A 20695-nucleotide genomic window follows, 5' to 3' on the forward strand; every position below is an offset into this window, starting at 1 on the left:
CGATAACAAACCTGTCGGGACCTTCTGAAGGGCAGAATGTATAATTTAATATTAATTTGATGTTATTTCAAATGGAGTCTGGTGCACGGAGGGAAACGTGATCCACACTGCTGCACCGAAAACGGGTGTTTCTGTCCTCATGGCAACCCCGCCACGGCGCACCCCGTCTCTTATGCGAGCTGGAGTGGCACCCTCCGCACGAGACCTGGATGTGATGAGTGTGCTTAAGTCCTGTTCCCGCCACAGAGATCAGAGCTGTCAATCAAGGGTTTACTGTGTTTCTCCTGAAAGTAGAGTCACACGTTTAAAGTACGTCTACTGTGATTTTATTTTTACACAAATCGCAAGCACGTGCAGCACATCAACGTTTTCTTTATTGTTATTAGTGGATATTTAGCAGTTCCTTTGTTTGAAGCCCTGCAGCTCAACTATCACTCAAATACTCAATAATGAGTTAGGAAAAAAAAAAAAAGATAATCAGTGAGACATTTTCAAACGAAAAATTATTTCTGGACTGTGATTATTTTACACAATAATTCGTGTGATATTTTGTATTTTGGAGGAAAAAACATCCCCGTGTGCAGAAGTCTGTGAGGAGCAGTGATGGAGGAGAACATGTGTCTAACTGACATGCAGGTCTGATCTCAGTGTACAGACCAGTACCAGCTCCAGAGTCCAGTCCGGTCTCGGTTGTGTTCAGGTTCAGGTGCATGTCTCCTCGAAGGCATGGATGACGCTGTCGTACGCGGGCGGTGGGGTCTGGGAGGGCAGGAAGCCCTTCAACCCGTTGTTGCCCAGCCAGAAGGAGTGTCTCTTGTTTGGCACAAGGGACGTGGAGTCCCCTGCCGTGTCCTCGGACAGGGAAACCTGGGTGTCCTCCCCCATGTCCAGGCTTGGCCGGCTCCTCTTGGCCAGCGGGCGGAAGGTTGAAGTGTCGGGGCCCGGCTTGCTGCCCAGCGGGCCGACGGGCTCCAGGGAGGGCTGCCGGTAGACGCTCAGGAATGTGCTGCGGTACAGACCCAGCTGGCCGCTCGCCGCCTCCGGGCCACGGGAGCGGCCGTGTTTCCTTCTGGTGCGCCGGGTGATCCTGGCTGTTGCCCGGCGCCTCGAGGCCCAGGTCAGCAGGACGTAGACCAAAGCGCCCAGCAGCAGGCCCACGAGCACGGACAGACAGAAGGCCAGGATCATGTCGCCTGGAGGAGACAGAGAGGGAACAGAGTCATGTTTAACAGAGAGAACCGTGTTTAACAGAGAGAACCGAGTCATGTTTAACAGAGAACCATGTTTAACAGAGAGAACTGAGTCGTGTTTAACAGAGAGAACAGAGTCACGTTTAACAGAGAGAACAGAGTCGCGTTTAACAGAGAGAACAGAGTCGCGTTTAACAGAGAGAACAAAGTCGTGTTTAACAGAGAGAACCGAGTCGTGTTTAACAGGGAGAACAGAGTTGTGTTTAACAGAGAGAACTGAGTCGTGTTTAACAGGGAGAACAGAGTTGTGTTTAACAGAGAGAACTGAGTCGTGTTTAACAGAGAGAACCGAGTCGTGTTTAACAGGGAGAACAGAGTTGTGTTTAACAGAGAGAACCGAGTCGTGTTTAACAGGGAGAACAGAGTTGTGTTTAACAGAGAGAACTGAGTCGTGTTTAACAGAGGAGAGAACAGTCATGTTTAACAGGGAGAACAGAGTTGTGTTTAACAGAGAACATTATGTTTAACAGGGAGAACCGAGTCATGTTTAACAGAGGAGAGAACAGAGTCATGTTTAACAGGGAGAACCGAGTCGTGTTTAACGGAGAGAACCGAGTCGTGTTTAACAGAGAGAACAGAGTCGTGTTTAAGGAGGCAGACTGAGCTGCTCTGAAGATGCTGCTTCTACGTTAAAAATAAATCCCTCAGGGCAGCAGGACGTTTGCATCCACAGAACACAGCAGGTATAAACTGCATTGATTTATTGTGGCTGCTATCCTGGGCACTGTCTTACATAAACCCTTACATCACCGTGAGTGTGTGGGTTCACCGTAGCATCGCTCTGCTGAAGCACAAACGGACTCTGGAGCTATCGGGCTCATCCTGAACCGATGACGCACACTTTACAGAAAGTTTCCTGCTTCTCAGGAAGAGTTCTTCCATGGAAGTTTGTTTTTCACAGCAGAGCGAGTTGACGGAGATAAAAACCTGAAGTAGAGGGAGAAACTGTCACAGAGCGGAGATGTGAACCTGATCTGGAGGTTTTAAGATGTGATTTTAAAGGAGTGACGAGGTGCATACGAACTGGTCTGAGCCGGGAGACACTTACAAAACATTTACGAGATCCCTGAACACCTCACGATGCAGCAGCAGGAATACATTTAGATTATTTCAGCACTTTAGTCCGAGTTTATCTGTTGATTTTGCCCGTAGACACCAGACTCTGTCAGTAAACGTCTGTAGATGTTCAGATACTCAAACTCACCCAGGTTAAAGGATTTTAATATTTCCATAAAAGGGTGGGTTTCATTCTGAGCCATTATTCCTCCAGAAGCTCGACTCCTCTCCGACTCCTGCAGACGGACGAACACCAAGCTTTTTCCAACACGGCCTCTCTGCGTTTTTTCTTTTCTTCCCCTTCAGTGTTTGCTGCGGCGGAAACTTTGCTGTCATGCTTCCTTCCCTCTCCGGCTGTAAAATTAGAAACGCGCTGCTTATCTGTGCGAGAACACACTGGGAAACAAGGCCGCTTCCTTCTGCATCACTTCCTTCAGATCAATACTTCTTAACAAAGGCTGGATTGGCACAGTTTCTCACAGAAATCAGTGTTGTTATGCAACAGCTGTGATTTTGTACCTGAAGGTATTTAACAGGATAAATACAAATACAGCTTTCACTCTGATCTGAAGGTCCTTGAGAGTTCTCAAGAGGTCTCATAGTGTCTGCAGGGCTCAGAGTGTCTGCAGGTCTCAGGCTCTGCAGGGACTTCCTTCCATTGTTGCTACTCCCTCTTCAGTCTTGCCCTCCTTCAGGCTCTGACTCCCTACTTGATGATTTTGTTTGTTCTCAGCTGAACTTTCAGTTAAACACTGAGCCTGCATGTCACAGTAAAGTCCAGCAGGTGGCGCCAAAGTACTTTATAATGAACCTGTCATGTTGAACACTTTACACCCTGTTGGATGAGCTCTGTATGAGCTGGAGGGTCTCCAGGAACATGTTCTAGAACAGGATTCAGCTGCAGGATCGTCAGGTGGAGGGGGTTCTCTCAGGTTCTCTCAGGTTCTCTGAGGTTCTCAGATGGAGGTGTGACAGTTTAATAAGCAGAAAATCACACTGTTAAAATACAAAGGTTTTTAAATCCATGAGCCAGAACATCAGAGCAGCCTGAGAAATCACCTGTTCAGGTGTTCAGCTGATTCATGATGCATTCGCGTGCTGCAGCTTTTCTCTGTCAGCTGCTGTTAAATCCGCAGATGATGCATTTCATCATGTTCACAGACTCCTGCATGTTATTTTATAAAGAAGGATTCTGCCCAACCTGGCAACCCCGCAGTTTATCTTATGAACAGATCAATAACTGATGCACAGCGTGATTGATTACATTGATTAACTGTCTGTTCGTCTTCCTGTGGAGGGAGGAGCAGAAGGATGCGCGAAAACTCCTCACAGGATCGACGTTTCTATCCCTGAACTATCAGGAGGACCGGAAGTGGACCTTACTGCCCCATCCCCCCTCCCCTCCTCCGTCCTCCTGCAGCCTTCTCATTGGTTCTGTAAACTCGGCCGCTGCAGCGCTTCACGCTACCATTTTTCATTTTCGGCGTCACCATGGCAACCGGGCAACACACTCACTTACAGGCAGATAGAAAGAGAAACACTTCCTCTGAATTTATTTTGGTCTGCAGCGGTCGGAGAGGTGAGAAGAAATAACACTAAATAAGATGATATCAGATGAAATGTGCACGCGCAGCTATAACTGTCATTGATCGTGTCGTGTTGCGCGTGACGCGCGTGACTTCCCGCGTATTGATTCTAATTTATCGGTTTTTGCAACTTGTGTCCAACTTTTTCCGGCAGCTTAAATGTTTAAAATAACTTTAGGAAAGTGTAACAGAGACGTTTGTGGCGGGAATCTAACTTCTGTAAACTCAGTAGGACATTTTCTGACTCGACAGTTGAACTTCCTGTTGAGTTTTCTTAAAGTGTGAAAAGTATCGATACTTTGTCTCCTTGTTAATCGATTATTAATCAATTAATCGGTGTTTGATCTTTAATAAGAGCGCGTGACGTGTCTGTTTCATGTCTGTTTTTAGATTCTTTACAGCTTCAGATCTTTAATGTCTGCTGGAACCTTTCGAATAATTCGTCTCAAATAGTTTAATGGAGTCTCATAAAGAATAAAAGCACACAGAAGGATTCATAAATATAGTATTAGATTTACTTTTTCACATTCTTTATCATTACAGTCTTTAATAGGATCACGTGGATAATTTGAGGCAGAAAGCAGTAACGTGTCACTAATGTCAGTACATTTGTTCCAACACAGTGACAGACAGACAGTTTATTATTGTTCCCTGCTGTCCTGCATTTATTCACTTAATTAAATCAAACTGTATTTTACAGCAAAGTATTTGTGAGTAATTTTAAAGTAGGAAGTCGTACCTGCAGATGAACACACACTGACACATAAAATAATTTAAAAAAATCATGAAGCCACAGATGCAGATATTTTGAATCTTTCAGGAAAAATGTGACTCCAAACAGAATTATTGCATTTTTTAACCCTCGTGTTGTCCTGGGGTCAAAATGACCTGTGTTCAATCAAGTTCTATTTTAATTCTATATTTTCACATTTTTTTGGGGGATCATTGGTGACAAGGATGCTGTGAGGGTTTCTTTAAACCAAAAAAGTCCCCAAAAATATAGAAATAAAATAGAACTTGGTTGAACACAGCTGCGGGTCATTTTGACCCAAGGAGAACACGAGGGTTAAAGGCACCACAAATACAAGTTCCTAAAAGCTTTAAACCTTTGCAGGTTAAACCTCTGTGAGACTCGCAGACCTGTAAAAATATCTCTTTAACTGTGTTTTTACAGTGGAAGAAGTGTGGGACTATGAACCTGCTCGTCGCTGCATGAAACCTGAGCTTCAGTTGGACCGGGTCCTGCAGTGAAACCGAGAGGAGGAGGGGGAGGAAGAGGAAGAGGAGGAGGGATGTCCCGCTCAGGACAGTAGTGAAGCATCCTTTAGCATCAGAGACACTCGTCGTCTCACAGCTGCAGAACGACGACATGGCTTCTCCGAGGCCGTTTGGCCGCTCGTCCGTGGACATTGCCAATGTCATGCAAAGGCTGCAGGGTGAGTGTGTCACTGTCGCCTCCTCTTCTTCCTCCTCCTCCCCCTCCTCCTCCTGCTCCTGCTGCAGCTGCAGCTGCTGCACACAGAGTGCTGATTCAACGCATGGGCAGCAAGTTTGCCAACATTTACAGGGCGGGACACACACACACACACACACACACACACACACACACACACACACTTCATACAGCAATGTTCAGACATAGTCAGAAAACTTCTCTTTACATTTATCAGGATAATGATGATCCTTCCTGTTCAGGGTTCGTCTGCTTGCTGTCAATCTTCCTCTCTTAGTCTTCCTCTCTTAGTCATCCTCTCTCGGTCTTCCTCTCTCTGTCTTCATCTCTGTCTTCCTCTTTCAGTCTTCCTCTCTCTGTCTTCATCTCTGTCTTCCTTTTCTTAAAAGTTGAGTCTTCACAGTCCTGTGCTGTGATTGGCTGATTGTCCGACAGTTGTAGCCTTTAAAAACGGAATAGAATGACATGTTTAGATAATTCGATTTAATGTGCGCGTGTTTTTAGGGAACATAATTTGTTTTTGCTTGTGACCAATTTACAAAAAGACATTTTATTGTTTGACATCTTTGAAGAATGAAAAAGTGTATTTGGAGAAACATGATTTGATTTGTTGAGTGAAGCTGCTGATGTGAACACATGATTCAGAGCTTTGATCTGTTTCTCCTCATGTCTTTAAAGTAAGATTTGAATCACATCATTATACAAGTTAAATCTTCCTGGATGCTCCAGTGAAGCGCCTCATCTTTTATCAGATCACGATCATGTTTTTTAGCCTTGAGTTGAAAGTTTTGATTCTTTCTGAATCAAACCAACAATCATCATTTAATATTCTTGACGCGAGACACCGCGTCACAACACCAGCAGCGTGCTGGATGCTCTGAACACGACTCCACCCGACACCCTGTGTGTCCTTGGTGAGCAGGTCGATGGCAGCAGCCTCTGTCTCTTTGTGGGTTTTTATCAGAGCATCGCTGCTGCTGCGTATGGTTTACTAGGAAATGTTACCGCGCGTTGCCATGGCGACTTCTGTCTGTGGTCGTGCCAGCGCTGCCCGGTTCCTGCTACGGGGTGACTCGGCTTCCTGTACGCCCGCGCTGCTGTTTTACACCCACCTGGTGGTAAAACATCCTCTCTGCACACCAAGGGGGAAATGGTAGAGATCACATGACACTTTAACGGCCTCCTATTGGCTCATGTGAAGTATGGACGAAGTTTAAAAGTTATTATTTCTCTTGTTGAAGCTGCAGAAACCTTTTTCTGCACACGTGACGTTCGAGCCGCTGCAGCGTTTGCTGTCAGGAGGCCGGACGTCAGGCCACATCTGGAAGACGTCAGCGCGCCAGAGGTTTGAGGGGACAGCAGGTAGCTTCCTGTCATTAAACGCCGTCCTGCAGTCTGCCTGCGTGGATGCAGAGTTGACAGCACAGTCTGCAGTCTGATGAGCACTCTCGACCCTCCTTTTTTTTAACGTGTTGCCGCAGCAGTGAGTCAGTGTGACAATAGCTCGCGGCCTCAGATGCCCTCAGGCGGCAGGTCGTGACAGTCAAGCTCTTGTGGGTTTCACTCTTGTGTGTCAAACAGGAAGTGAAGACACACAGCTGGTGCAGGGTTTGTGGTGATGTCGTGTGCTCCTCAGACACCTGGAGAGGCACGCCGGTCTCGCATCAGACATGAGTCTATCGGGGGCTTTCAGGATTTCATTTCATTTACTTCTCTCTAATTTCCTCTAATTAGATGTGAAATAGTCCTCGGATAATAAAGAGGAAATAAAGAGGGCTGTGTTTTCTCAATCAACTGATCATTAATTTGGTCAAAACAATTTGAACAAATACTGAACACAATTTTTCTGGATCCAACGTGACATCTTCAGATGGGTTTTCTTGTCCTCAACAACCCAGAGGCTCCTTTATAATGATGCAGAAGCAGATAAACACCTTGAACATGTGATCGATGATCATCTAAACTTTTCTGTGAATCAGCTGATAGTTTTGTTTGAGATATAAAAGTCTTGTTAGACGCAGAAAGACGAGTGCAGCTCCACGGACAGTCGAGAGTAAAGTAGAAGAGAAGTGAGCTGTTTATTCTGAAGTGTCACTGACAGCTGCTGGAGACACTGATATGATGTGAAGAGAGCGAGACGGATGAGAGGGACACTATATGAGACTCAGAGACTTATCGAGACTCACTGAGACTCAATGAGACTCACTGAGACACTCTGAGACTCATTGAGACACTCTGAGACACACTGAGAATTATTGAGACTCACTGAGACACTGCGGGACACTCTGAGACTCACTGAGACACTCTGAAACACACTGAGACTACTGTGTTGTCTTATTTTTGTAAAGAACAGGAATTGTACCAGGAAGTGATTCAGGCTGTGATGACCCCTCAGTGGGAGGAGCCTCTGACAGGCTTCTCAATGTGGCCTGTTCTCCTGTAAGTGGAACAGAGTGTCTTTCCAGAGCTCCCAGGTGACCGACTGAGAGGCTCAGCATCATCTATCCTGAGATCACCTTAAGTACTCCATCACTCCTCTGAGCTGCTCAGGCTTGGTGCTTTAATGGGCTGTTTGTTGCTGCTGATACACTTTTAATTGGCACTCAGCTCCCAATGCTGCAGCAGCTTTAATTAAATCAGCTGAGAGGAAACGGGACGACTCGGTGATGGAGCTGCTGTACATGTGAGAGTCAGTGTGTCCCGACCTCCATTACAAACAGTTCAGGACTCTGGACAGCTCCGAACAGCTGGAACATCAGGACCGCTCGGACTTACTGTCTTCTAGTTTCCTCTTTTAGATCAGATTGATGATCTGAAAGTGTTTCAGTCTTTTGAACATCAGAACGTCCGTGTTTGTAACTCAGAGGAGCGACAACGTTCCTGTTTCCTGTTTGTAATCTGTACTTTATGAACGCTGGTCCTTATTTCAATATTTGAAGATGTTTCTTTTTTTGTAGTTCACACACACGTTTGCCCTCCTAACAGGATACAGGAAGTTGATTTTTAGTTTTTGACTCTTTTAGTTCAAACACAAGCAGCTTCTTTTGAGTTTCTCCAGGAAATTACGATCCTGCCTTCACTAAATTCCTGCAATTTCTTTTCTCAGAAACTGGCGTCGACAGAAGCTCTGCTGAAGTATTACAGTATAAATTCACCTTTACGAACAAAACTGACTTTATTAGTTTGTAGAAAAGCTGCTGTGTCAGGTTCGATCCCCCTCGTTGTCTCTGGTGGAAATAAAAACTCCTCCCTTCCAGCAGCAGCAGGTTTTTCCTCGTCAACCTGTCTGCAGGTCAGAACAGGAAACAGATGATTTTATTATTCTGAACTCAAATTTCAGCGATTATTTAGATGCTGGCATAATGTAGGATTGTTAATATGAACAAGTAATGGATTACTTTCTTTGAGATTGTTGTAAAAGATATTGTTGTGTTAAAGAAATTCTTATGAGAATATGGGAGTAAAAAACGTTGCAGTCTTTATTCTCCTTGTGGAAATGAATCCCTTAAAATCAAATCATATAAAAATATTTGATTTACAGTAAATTCTGAACTTTCTGAAGCTCAACATCTCCTTGTTCCTGTTGTGTGCTGCTGTCAGCAACGTTTCAATGTTTAACCTCTTTTTACTCTTTGAATGTTGAAGGAAGGAACATTTTCTTCTGAGCATGTTTTCTGGGCCACATTCAGCAGCTCCTGAACAGTAATAATAGAACCACAACCTCCGGCCTATTTTTAGCATCCTGTCGGAAAAGCTTTCTGAACAGAATAAAGGCAGGTTGTAAGAGAAGTGATGGAGCAGGACGCTCTCTCTCTCTCTCTCTCTGCTGTGTTTATTCAGGACAGCAGAGTCGTGGTCCCAAGATGACTTGGTTCTGTTGGGTCTGAGATGTTGCAGGGCTTTGACATGACACTGTATGTACAAAGGGAATCCCGGGCGTGGGTGTGTCCGCTGCCTCGTCAAGGAGACAGCAGCTGGTGGACGTCCTCCAGCAGCCGCAGCATTAATTATTGAGCCGTGTTGCAGCTTGGAGAGCTTTGTGTGTCCGTCTCTTCACTTTGTTCTGGTCCGTTTAATAAGCAGGGACCTTGTTTACTTTTACACAAACAAAAAAAGATTTAAAAAAAAAGATTTAAAAAAAAATTATTTTCAACTGTGTCAATTTCAAAGGAGATTAAATACATCTTATAAACACACACACACACACACACACACACACACACACACACACACACACACACACACACACACACACAGAGAAACCAGGCTTAAACTGGGATAATGCAGCCGAGGCCGTGACATCACCGCCTGCTTTGTGCTGATTGGCTGAGCCGCGCTGTGAGTTGAGCCCTCAGCCTCCGAGGAGAGAGCAGTGCAGCGGGGGCTGTGCACATCCTCACAGGCATGGCTGCTCCGGCCGGGGACAACACAGGAAGAAGGAGGGATGGGATTGTAAATCAGCCTCTCTGTTAGCCTCCTCTGCCCTGCCGTCTGTGTGAGTGTGTGTGTGTGTGTGTGTGTGTGTGTGTGTGTGTGTGTGTGTGAGTGAGGGTGTGTGTGTGGGAGGAGGGGACGTTTCCATCCCAGCCTCCAGCAGCTCGTTTGCTCTCCGGCAGCAGATTCGTTCGGCTTCCTGCTGGTCGGACAGCCGAGTGTTTCCACTGTGGATTTAGCTCTCGCTCCGGCTCGTATGTGCGGCGCGGAGCTTGTGAGATGCGCGGTGCCGCAGCGCGGCGTGTAGAATGGCTCAGTACAAGGACTTTTCTGTCAGGAAGACCTCGTTAAACCTGGTGACAGGCTTCTTTCAGTATCTGCGCGGTAAGTAGGGCAGCAGCCGCCTCCGTCCCTCGTCTCTTTGACCTGTGAGCATATGCTGACGGTTTGTAGGTGAATCCCTGCTGCACAAACACAGCTGTGTGTGTGTGTGTGGTTGTTGTTGTTGTGATCTGTATACGCTTGAGTGGGCTTCCCCTGTGCTCCAGTGATGGAGCGTTAAGCCTGTGGGTGACTGTGATGTGTTTCACTTGGATGTATGTGTTCCTGCCGACACGTGACCGCTGGCCGTACCTCCGCGGCTGGATGTTGAAAGATGGCCTCTGTGTGCAGAGTGCAGCGGCGGCGGTGGCCGGCGTCTGCGATGGGGTGTTAGGAAGCAGCGCCGAGCGCGACGGCAGCGGCACAAAGCAGAGAAACGTGTGGTTTTGTTGAGCCTGCTGCATAATGCATGAACTATTGTGGGGGTAACAGAACAAGAGAGCAGTAGGTGGGGGGAGGGAGGGAGGCCCAAACAATCAGGCATGTTGTTGCCGAACACGGAGGAGGCTGTGAAATGTTCAGGTCTCCTCGTGTGACCTCCATCTGAGAGCTCCTCTCGCTGCGAGCATGCTAACGCGCACACGCTGCAAGGGCGGCTGCGATGCCGCCTGACGCAGCGGGCGGAGGGATGAAGCAGCAGGTTTGTGCTGCTGACTGACAGGCGGTCTCGTGCGTTTCACATTTCTACTGCAGCCGGCATCGGTTCACACACACACACACACACACACACACACACACACACACACACACACACACACACACACACACGCAGTCCCGTGTTCTGACCCGCTCCATGTCCTTTCATTTCAGATGAGCAAGAGGCGGTGCAGAAGAGGACCTTCACTAAATGGATCAACTCTCATCTGGCGAAGGTAAGAAGGGCAGTCTTCATCGCCGACGTCTGCCGGCCCAAGTGAAGGTTGGAGGATGTGACAACCTCCAACTGAAGCCGTGTTCACCTTTAATCTTCGTGGTGGTTTAATCTGCAGCTTCCTTATCGGTCGGAGACGTTTCAGGCTGCGGAGAGAAATCCAGACAGGTTTACTCAGACAGGTCAGATTTAAAGATCCTCGCTGCTCCATGAACTCCAGTGTAGCGTGTTTATAATTCAGGACCTGGTGTGTGTGTTTGGTGTGTGGTGTGTGTGTGTGTGTGTGTGTGTGTGTGTGTTTGTTTGTTTGTTGTGTGTGAGTGTGTCGGTATGTGTGTGTGTGTGTGTGTGTGTGTTTTTGGACACTGTTGGCAGGGACAGTGCTGCCGTGTGCAGATGGAGAGCAGGAGGGAGAGGACGGTTCCCTGCAGGCAGTCGTCTGCTCCCGGGCTTCATGCATGTAAATTAAAGGAACAACAATAACACAAGTTCACGTGCTCTGACTCTGCAGGGTCTCACTCCGGGATCTGGTCCTGGATCTGGTTCTGGATCTGGTTCTGTTGTTAGGCCCACAGATCTAAAACTTGAGAACAGTCCCGGCGTTCATCATTATTCACACTCTGCACTGCAGCTCAGTGCCTGTGCATACCAATGGGACCAGTGAAGCATCATGGGATTGTCAACAGGGCGGTTTCCACGGCAGCAAGAGGCTCACTCAGCGGGATGGACCGCAGTGACGACCTGCTAGCTGCAGAGAGGTTGAAGGTCGTCTGTGTTTGTGGACGAGTATTAGAAAGGGCAGTTGAGAGTGTGCGTTTTATCTGAGTGAGAACTTCCTGCAGCCTCCGCGTCCACTTCCTGCCAGCTTCTATCAGCGAGCGCCGTCCATGTTCTTTACACTGTTTTTACACCGTCAGCGGTTTTTAATTCAGGTTCCAGGGCGGGTCAGATCTCTACATAACAGACTGAAGGGTCGCTCATCTTTGTTTTAACAGACATCCCCCTGATATCTGCAGTCAGACTGTAAATTAACTGAACATCGAATATCTGAGAGGAGAGTTCAGGATGAGGATGAAGAGTAAACGGAGCGAGCAGCAGCAGGACCGCTGCCTCCTCTTCACACACCGCTCTGCCCCACATACGCAGCCAACTGCATCCTGTCATGGAGTACGCGGAGCTGTGAAACGGCCCGCGCTGCCAAACAAACAGTTCCCCGCGGCGAGCTGTGCCTTTAATTAAAGCTCCACGGCAGGAGTGGAGAAGCATCTGCTTCCTGTGGGTCTGCTGCAGGTTGGAGGGTCGTCAGAGAAGCCGTCAGTCACCTGTGACGGCGTGCAGGTCGGTGAACGTGTGGTTTTTAAAAATTTGGAACACCAGCAGACGGTTAAATCCGTCGCCTCAGGGCTGGCCAGCGAGCCACCACTAAGGAACGGGCACCATGTTTTCAGCTGCAGGGAGGCACCGTGCTCTCTTCTAACAAGCCCGTCCTCTCACACTCTACATGCTTTTCTTTTTCTTTTCTGACTGCACCGAATGTTTTTTCTGCACGTTTATGCCGTGTCTCCTCTCCGGCAGCACAAACCACCGCTAGAGGTTAACGACCTGTTCGAGGACATCAAAGATGGGGTGAAGCTGCTGGCGCTGCTGGAAGTCCTGTCTGGACAAAGACTTGTAAGTTGTTTTTTTTGTTTGTTTTTTACACAGGATTTAAATTGCACACTGCATGAATGTGTTGGATTTAAAATGTCTCATCCCGTGTGTGTGAAACATGAAATCTGTGCACGAGTTTGAGGGAATCTATTCCAGCAAGTTTGAACAAAACCAAAGTTTAGTGTCGGATCTCTGTGCATAAATTAGTCTGCTGTAATTCAGAGATCTCAGCCTCCCTGCTGTGAGGAGCTGTTAGCCACACACACACACACACACACACACACACACACACACACACACACACACACACACACACACACACACACACACACACACACACACACACACACACTGACTGACCCAGATTCCATTTAGCAATTAGACCGATCCACACAAACTGCTGTTTCATCTGCAAAAGCACATGGTCACACTGCATGGTGAACTCTGTGTGGTGCATTCACTGTCCTGGATGATGCGTTCACTGTTTGATGGGTTCACTGTCCAGTCCGATGATATGTTCATTGTCCAATGGGTTCACTGTTCAGTCTGATGATACGTTCATGGTCTTGTCCGATGATTCGTTCACTGTCCAGTCTGATGATACGTTCATGGTCCTGTCCGATGATGCGTTCACGGTCAGATGGGTTCACTGTCCAGTCCGATGATACGTTCACTCTCTTGTCCGATGATACGTTCACTCTCCTGTCTGATGATATGTTTACTATCCTATCCATTGATGCGTTCACTGTCCGATGATGCGTTCACAGTCCTGTCCGGTCCAATGCGTTCACTGTCCAATGATACATTCACTGTACGATGCATTCAGCTGTCTGCTGCATGTCATTTCTTGCTCTCCTTCTCTCTACTGTCCCTTTCAAATTAAATGAATACTACAAAATAAAAGCTGACTTCCTGTGTCCGTTGGCAGCCCTGTGAACAAGGCCGGCAGCTGAAGAGGATCCACTGGGTCTCCAACATCGGCGCCGCTCTCAAGTTCCTAGAAGGCAGAAAGGTGAGCATGCAGCAATGTTGCGTGTGTGAGAGTAGAAAGAGGAGTGTATGATGATGATGAGGAAGAGGAGGAGGCTGCTGATTGGATGTTTGTCAGTGCAGCAGCAGACAGGACTTCTTGATTACATAACTAAATCCCCGGGGCGCTGCTCTGTGGAGCTCATGTCCCACTTTCCCGAGTCTCCCGGAGGACTGACACTGACACTATTGTGATCTCTCTCCCGTCACGTGTGGCTTCAGTCCGTGTACCGAGGATCTCCGGTCAGTTCAACGGCCTGCGTGACCTCACCTCATGTTTTTTTCTTTTTCTTTTGATGCACGATGTGTTCGATGCAGTGCTCTGTGTCTGTAAATCTGAGGCTTTCTCCTGAGTTTGAATGGATTCTGGTTCTGGTGTGTCTCTGCAGTGCTGCCTGATTTCCTTTAAAGCTCTGCTGTTTTTCTCCGTGGCTTTTTCTGAACCGAACCGCATCAAAGACCGGACTTTGATGCCTCTGAGGAAAAAAACAACAACAACAAAGCTTGCAGTTTGAAACTTTTATTCTACAAACTGTCTGCAGGGACTCCCAGAATAATCTTCTGCTTCGGTTTCAGATCAAACTTGTGAACATTCACGCCACCGACATCGCAGACGGACGACCGTCCATCGTCCTCGGCTTGATATGGACCATAATCCTCTACTTTCAGGTAAAGCGGCGTGTGACGTGGCTCCTGTAAGAGTCACTGAGGTGGGCGGACCAAACGGTTCAGTCCAGTGCAGGATGAGTTTTGCAGTGGGAGGAGCATCTAGTTTTAGATGATGTAATACGACCCCGTTTCCAAACAAGTTGGGACGCTGTGTGAGATGTAAATAAAAACAGAATGTCATGATTTGCAAATCATGTAAATTCGTATTTAATTGAAAATAGACCGAAGACAACATATCGAAAGTTGAAACTGAGAAACTTTCTGGTTTAATGAAAAATATGTGCTCATTTTGAATTTTATGGCAGCAACACTTCCCAAAAAGGTGGGACAGGGTCAACAAAAGACTGGAAAAGGTGTGTAATGCTAAAAAATACACCTGGTGGAACATCTCAACTAATTTAGGTTTCATGGCAACAGATCAGTAACATGATTGGGTATAAAAATGTCTTTTCAGAGAGGCAGAATCTCTCAGCATTGAAGATGGGGAGAGGTTCACAGCTCTGTAAAAGACTGTGGGAAAATAGTGCAACAATCTAAGCATGATGTTTCTTAACGTAAAACTACAAAGAATTTGTAGATTTCATCATCTACGGTTCATAATATTATGGAAAGATTCAGAGAATCTGGAGAAATCTCTACACAAGGGACAAGGCTGAAAACCAATTTTGGATGGTGGTGATCTTCAGGCCCTCGGGCAGCACTGCATTAAAAACAGACTATATTCTGCAGTGGGAATCACTGCATAGGCTCAGGAAAACCATCGTCTGTGAGCACAGTTCATCCCTGTGTCCTCTCTTATTCCGGGACCAGAGGTCCAAGTGTTGACGTGTGTCCTGTTGACGTCCACCTGAAGCAGCTTCTCTCTTTCTGTCTCTCTTTCAGATTGAGGAGTTAACCAGCAACCTGCCGGCCCTGCAGGCCCTGTCCAACAGCAACTCCTCTGTGGATAGCATCACCAGCTCCGAAACAGGAAGTCCTCCCATGAAGAGGAAGGTCGTCAACAGATTTCAGGGCAACGCCAAGAAGGCCCTGCTGAGATGGGTGCAGTGCACGGCGGCCAAGTAAGTCGCTTTTTGAATCCTCTTTTTCCTGCACAGAAGAGAGAGAAGAGTCTTCAGATCATCGTCCACGTTTCTACATGTGTTCTCAGGCATCACGGCATTGAGGTGAAGGACTTCGGTGCCAGCTGGCGCAGCGGCGTTGCCTTCCAGTCGGTGGTGCACGCCATCCGACCCGACCTGGTGGACATGGAGGAGGTGCGGCAGAGGAGCAACAGGGAGAATCTGGAGGAGGCGTTCGCTCTGGCTGAAAATGAGCTGGGCATCCCCCGTCTGCTGGATCCAGAAGGTGTGTGTGTGTGTCTGTCTGTCTGTCTGTCTGTCTGTGTGTGACTTCCTGCTGCGTTAAATATTCAGTATGGGTGTTTGAGCTTCAGATGGTGAGCGAGTGTTTCCCCGCAACGTCCAGCCTCTGTCTGAGGAAGTGAAGCAGTCTGCAGTGGCTCTGCAGTTCCCGACGCTTTATCTCGCAGAGAGATATGCGCTGAAATGATTTCTAGAAGCGTCGGGGTCAGGGGAGGCGATGAGAGCGGATGTGTATAATTAGCCGTCGGGCCTCGGCGGATTCATCCTCCGAGGACACGAACTGTTTCACTGTCAGGTGGAAAGCGGCTCGTTCCTACTTTTACATGATTGTTGCTCGTGTCCGTGTCGCCCCACAGATGTGGACGTGGACAAGCCGGACGAGAAGTCCATCATGACGTACGTGGCACAGTTTCTGAAGCACTACCCGAACCCGCACCACGGAGAGACGGATGGGCAGCAGGACGAGGTACCTCCTTCAGATCTGTGATGACGTACATTCCAAACATATCAGGGTGTTGCCTCATTGTACCGCACTAGATTTCATATTTGCATCCATGCATGGTGACGTTTTGAGTTGTGGATCCGACGGTGGATCAGTGAGTTCAGAGACTGCGAGCGACGTGCAGCAGCACGGAGGAGGAGGAAGGTAGAACCCCGATGAGGAAGTGGTAGAAGATCCACACGTTAACGTGACCGCCGGTACGTGAACATTTGTGACTTCACCGTTGGACCTGAAACTGGAGCAGAGAAACATAAGTTTTTGGGTGACGTTGGCGGGGTTGTGTCACCATGGATTCGTCCTCCAGGGTCAGACTGTCAACACCGAGTTCTACTGGGACCTTCTGCGGCCTGTTACCGTTGTTAGCGGTTTGGTGTCATGAGTTAGCTGTTTGCTTGCTTTCTTAGCAGGCCGGTAGCTTTTTGTTAACTTAAAATGTTGTGTGTTGTTTTTTTTGCCAACTTAACTGTTTGTGGGCAGGTTGTTACCTTGAGTTTAGCTAGTTTTTGCAGAATTAGCTGTTTTTAGCTTTTTTTTTTTTTTTTTTACAAAATTTGCTTTTTGTTAGCAGGTTGTTAGGGTTGTTAGCTTGAATTTAGCTGTTTGTTGTTGTGTTTTTTTGCGAAATTAGCTGGTTGTTAGTGTTGTTAGCTGTTTTTTTAACTTGACTTTTAGCGAAATTAGCTGGTTGTTAGCTTGTTAGCACCATGTGGAATTCAGGAACTGACTTTGATCAAGCGAAGACACTTGTACAACTTCCTCATCAGGGTTATACCTTCCTCCTTCTCCGTGCATGTCACGGTGCTGCACACCGTTCACGTGCAACAGCAGCAGTCTCTGAATTTATTGATTTCCCTAAAAACAACCTCACACATCATCAAGTCTAGAGCGTGACCTCATGCAGATATCATACAACAGTATGTCCTTCTGCTGCTGAGCTTCATCACTGTTGATCACAGCACGAACACATCATCGTCATCATCATCCTTCACCACAGACTCATTTCATTTCTCCATCTACTTATTTTTTGTGCACATTAAGCTGCTTCTCGGCTCAATTCCGACTTTTGCACTGTCAGTGCCGGTGCTTCAGGTGAGAGTTCAGCCCGCGGTGCTGCATGCGCTCTGTGTGGAGTGTAAACCTGAAATCACCCCCTCGTCGTCCTCCGCTGTCTCTGCTTCTTCTTCTTCTCCTCCTCCTCCCCCTGTTTTTAATGCCTCTCTGATGGATCTGCATCTTTCTGTGTGCCTTGCTGCTTTCCTGGATAGTTTGGTCCCCAAGATATAGAGCAAATGCTGGAGGTATGTTCCACTAAACCGACTCAACCACAGGATGTTCTTCTTCCCTTCATGCCTGCTTCTACCTGAACCTCTGACACTAATTAGTCCTGAAACGTAGAGCTGTTCCCTGCCTGTGAGTGTGTTCATGTCTGTAGTTTTGGATGCTGGTTTGTAAAAGAGGTCTAAGCTGCATGTCTGACTGTGACAGAGGGAGGAGAGGAAGATGCTCAGAGAGCTGAAGGTGTTTTTAGATCAGCTGGAGAGAGACGTGCTCCGGGCGCAGGGAGCTGAGGGGAATCTCACGGGCAAATACCAGGTGAGTCGAGACTCGAGTGCACCCTGCTGGGAGGACGACATTAACTGACACGCAAATCACCCCCTCCTCTCGGTCTTGCAGGCGTTCAAGAGCTTCCGCGTTCAGTACGAGATGAAGAAGAAGCAGACGGACCCGCTGCTGCAGCCGGTGAACAAGGACGGGAAGCTGTCGGTGGACCAAGCTCTGGTGAAGCAGGCGTGGGACCGGGTGTCTGCCAGGGTAACTTTCTCTTTGCTAAACAAGTTGCATCATCGCAGTGAGAGAAGCTGTATTTAGTCGCTGCCAGAGAGTCCAGAGTGGTTGGATCAAGGGTGAGGGGGGAGGAGAACAGAGGCGGATCTGTTCATCAGTCTGACAATCCACTGCTAAATAAACCTCCTTTTATAGGCGGACTGCTGGTGAACATGTGGACTTCCTTCTGAGCAGCGTTGCCTAATCTGTTTTTTTTTAAATTTTATTTTATTGCAGCTGCTGGACTGGCACATCCACCTGGACAAGTCCCTGCCGGGTCCACTTGGCGTGATTGGAGCCTGGCTTCACCGGGCCGAGATGGCTCTGAGGGATGACATCCCCCTCCAGCACGCTCACGACGAGACGGCCAATGTCCTGCACAGAAAACTGGAGCAGCACAAGGTGACGGCTCGTCCGCCCATCCTGCCATCAACACACACGGACAGCACAAAGACACGAGGACCTGATCTGTGTTTTAATGTTGCAGGAAGTGTTGAAAAACCTGGAGTCCCACAGACAGACCTTCCAGCAGATCCACCGAGACAGATCGGTGAACGGCGTTCCCGTCCCAGCGGAGCAGCTGCAGGACATGGCGGAGCGGTAACATCACGGCCACTTCCACGTTTTTATCTTCCGAAGTGATTTAATCGACAGAAACTCATCTTTTCTGTTTGATCTGCAGATTCAACTTCGTGTCGACATCGTCGCACGCTCACTTGATCAAGCTGGAATTCTGGGAAATGAAGTACCGCCTGATGGCCTTCCTGATGCTGGCCGAGTCCAAGCTGAAGTCGTGGATCATTAAATACGGGCGGCGGGACTCGGTGGAGCTGCTGCTGCAGACCTACCTGGTACGCTGCGGTCGTTGGCGGTTGTCGTGGTTCGATGCTGCAGGATGTAAACGGCACTGCGTCGTCTCACGTCTGCGTTTCTCTTCCAGACCTTCACTGAAGGACACCGATTCTTTGATCAGTATGAGATCATCTTCACGGCCCTCAGACAGGCTGCAGAGGTTTACGTGAGGTCGGACAGTTCAAGTAAGACTCCTCTCCACTTTATCTGTTATTTATTCATGTAAATATATAGAGAAGTGTTTGTTGTGGCTCCGGTTAAACAGTCTCACTATTGATTTCATGTTACAGGGTCTCAGACCTGTAACAAAGGTAAGTCCAGAACATTGTGACCATCTTTAAACTCCGCCCGTCTCCCGAGCTGCACTTTTCTTTTATTAACATCCTCCGAACTCCCAGAACAGAGAAATAATTTTTGCATGAAGGGTGTTGGTAGATGGAGCATGATTCTTTCTGAGCTAACATCGAAACACGAGACCGAACGATCAGAAGGTGTTTCAGAGATGTCAGTTTTTGTATTTCTTCCTTTCAGTTGACGAAGCGGAGGGCGTGAGTAAGTTCCTCAGCGAAACGACGGCTCAGTGGAAGAACCTGGCTCTGGAAGTGCGCAGTGTCCGCAGCATGCTGGAGGAGGTGATCTCCAACTGGGAGAAGTACAGCAGCACGGTGGCCGGTCTGCAGGCTTGGCTGGAGGACGGCGAGCAGATGCTCAACCAGTCGGAGGGCGCCAAGCGAGTACGTGCGCACATGTGGATGTTGTGAAAGCACGCGTTTGATTGGCTGCAGCTGACCTCCCTCCTTCTTCCAGGACTTCTTCAGGAACCTGTCTCACTGGATCCAGCAGCACATGGGCATGAACGACGCTGGAAACTTCCTCATCGAGACGTGCGACGAGACCGTGTCCCGCGACCTGAAGCAGCAGCTCCTGCTGCTCAACGGGAGGTGGAGGGAGCTCTTCGTCAAAGTCAAGCATGTAAATAAATCTCCCACCGGTCCTGGTTCTGACTCCTCTCATCCAGAACATTCACTCACATTGTTGTTGGCTTCTGCTTCAGTACGCCAGAGCGGACGAGGTGGACAAGCTGAGGCAGGACTACCAGGACGGCATCAACACCCTGAAAATTTTCATGGACGCCACCAACGAGAAGATGACGGCTGCTGTCCAGGTTTCCTTCCTGAACGTCAGGGCGTTCGTTCAGGATGTTGACGTAAGCGGCCCGGTCCCTCCTCCTCCATCCTCACACAGATCGTCTCAGTGAAGTCACATGATGTCTTTTGATCTTCCTGCAGGAGATCAAGCACAAAGTGCCGGCGATGGAGGCAGCGTGTAAGGCGGCGAGCCGGACGGCTCAGCTGCTGACCAAAGACACGCCTCAGGAGGAGGTGACGCAGATGATGGACGTGATGGCTTCCATCAAACAGCAGCTCAGCAAGGTGTGAGGACGACACTTATTTATACTAATTGAATGTTTTAGACGCTGTTGGCGATGTCGTCGATTTAAGGTTGTTAATGACGCACTGTGCTCCAATCAGGTGAGAGAGAGGTGTCTGCCACTGCTCAGGGATTCCCAGTCTCTGTTACCGCCTCTGGAAGAGATGGAGAAGAACATCACGGGCTTCTACCAGGCTCTGGAAAAGGCCAGTCACATCACCGGCACCGGCGAGTCCGAAGGGCCCGTGGACTTCAAACAGAAGTGTCAGGTGACTGAAATACTCAACAGCAGCGTTTTGAATCTGGACGTGAACATACAGCTGACAGCGGTCTGTCCCGTCGC

At 48.1% G+C, this 20695-nt stretch overlaps 2 protein-coding genes across 8 annotated transcripts in view; one reads left to right on the forward strand and one right to left on the reverse strand.

Moving 5' to 3' along the window:
- Positions 1–702: 702 nt before the first annotated feature.
- On the reverse strand, positions 703–2509 carry myct1b (myc target 1b). Its single transcript, XM_069160446.1, has 2 exons — positions 2455–2509; positions 703–1193 (listed from the first exon to the last, which is right to left on the reverse strand). Exons 1-2 carry the CDS (start codon positions 2507–2509, stop codon positions 703–705), a joined length of 546 nt encoding a protein of 181 aa, XP_069016547.1.
- Positions 2510–5070: 2561 nt separating this feature from the next.
- syne1b (spectrin repeat containing, nuclear envelope 1b) overlaps positions 5071–20695 on the forward strand; it is a 67484-nt gene continuing 51859 nt past the window's right edge. For 3 of the 7 annotated variants that reach the window (XM_069160631.1, XM_069160635.1, XM_069160637.1), the window contains exons 1-21: positions 9850–10163; positions 10971–11032; positions 12607–12702; positions 13610–13693; positions 14287–14379; positions 15262–15440; positions 15530–15726; positions 16100–16209; positions 17511–17543; positions 17731–17838; positions 17920–18057; positions 18307–18471; positions 18557–18669; positions 18752–18920; positions 19010–19106; positions 19212–19232; positions 19453–19655; positions 19729–19893; positions 19976–20128; positions 20211–20354; positions 20454–20621. In XM_069160631.1, the coding sequence (XP_069016732.1) occupies positions 10088–10163; positions 10971–11032; positions 12607–12702; positions 13610–13693; positions 14287–14379; positions 15262–15440; positions 15530–15726; positions 16100–16209; positions 17511–17543; positions 17731–17838; positions 17920–18057; positions 18307–18471; positions 18557–18669; positions 18752–18920; positions 19010–19106; positions 19212–19232; positions 19453–19655; positions 19729–19893; positions 19976–20128; positions 20211–20354; positions 20454–20621 (2574 nt within the window). In that variant the 5' untranslated portion in view covers positions 9850–10087. Of the gene's footprint in view, positions 5329–9849; positions 10164–10970; positions 11033–12606; positions 12703–13609; positions 13694–14286; positions 14380–15261; positions 15441–15529; positions 15727–16099; positions 16210–17510; positions 17544–17730; positions 17839–17919; positions 18058–18306; positions 18472–18556; positions 18670–18751; positions 18921–19009; positions 19107–19211; positions 19233–19452; positions 19656–19728; positions 19894–19975; positions 20129–20210; positions 20355–20453; positions 20622–20695 lie in introns of those variants that run through there. The other 4 variants (XM_069160632.1, XM_069160638.1, XM_069160633.1 and 1 more) reach the window with 4 other exon arrangements.

This window comes from Embiotoca jacksoni, unplaced genomic scaffold (genome assembly GCF_022577435.1).
Source record: "Embiotoca jacksoni isolate LCO1_2020_lvr unplaced genomic scaffold, fEmbJac1.0.p SCAF_27, whole genome shotgun sequence".
Taxonomy (NCBI): domain Eukaryota; kingdom Metazoa; phylum Chordata; class Actinopteri; family Embiotocidae; genus Embiotoca; species Embiotoca jacksoni.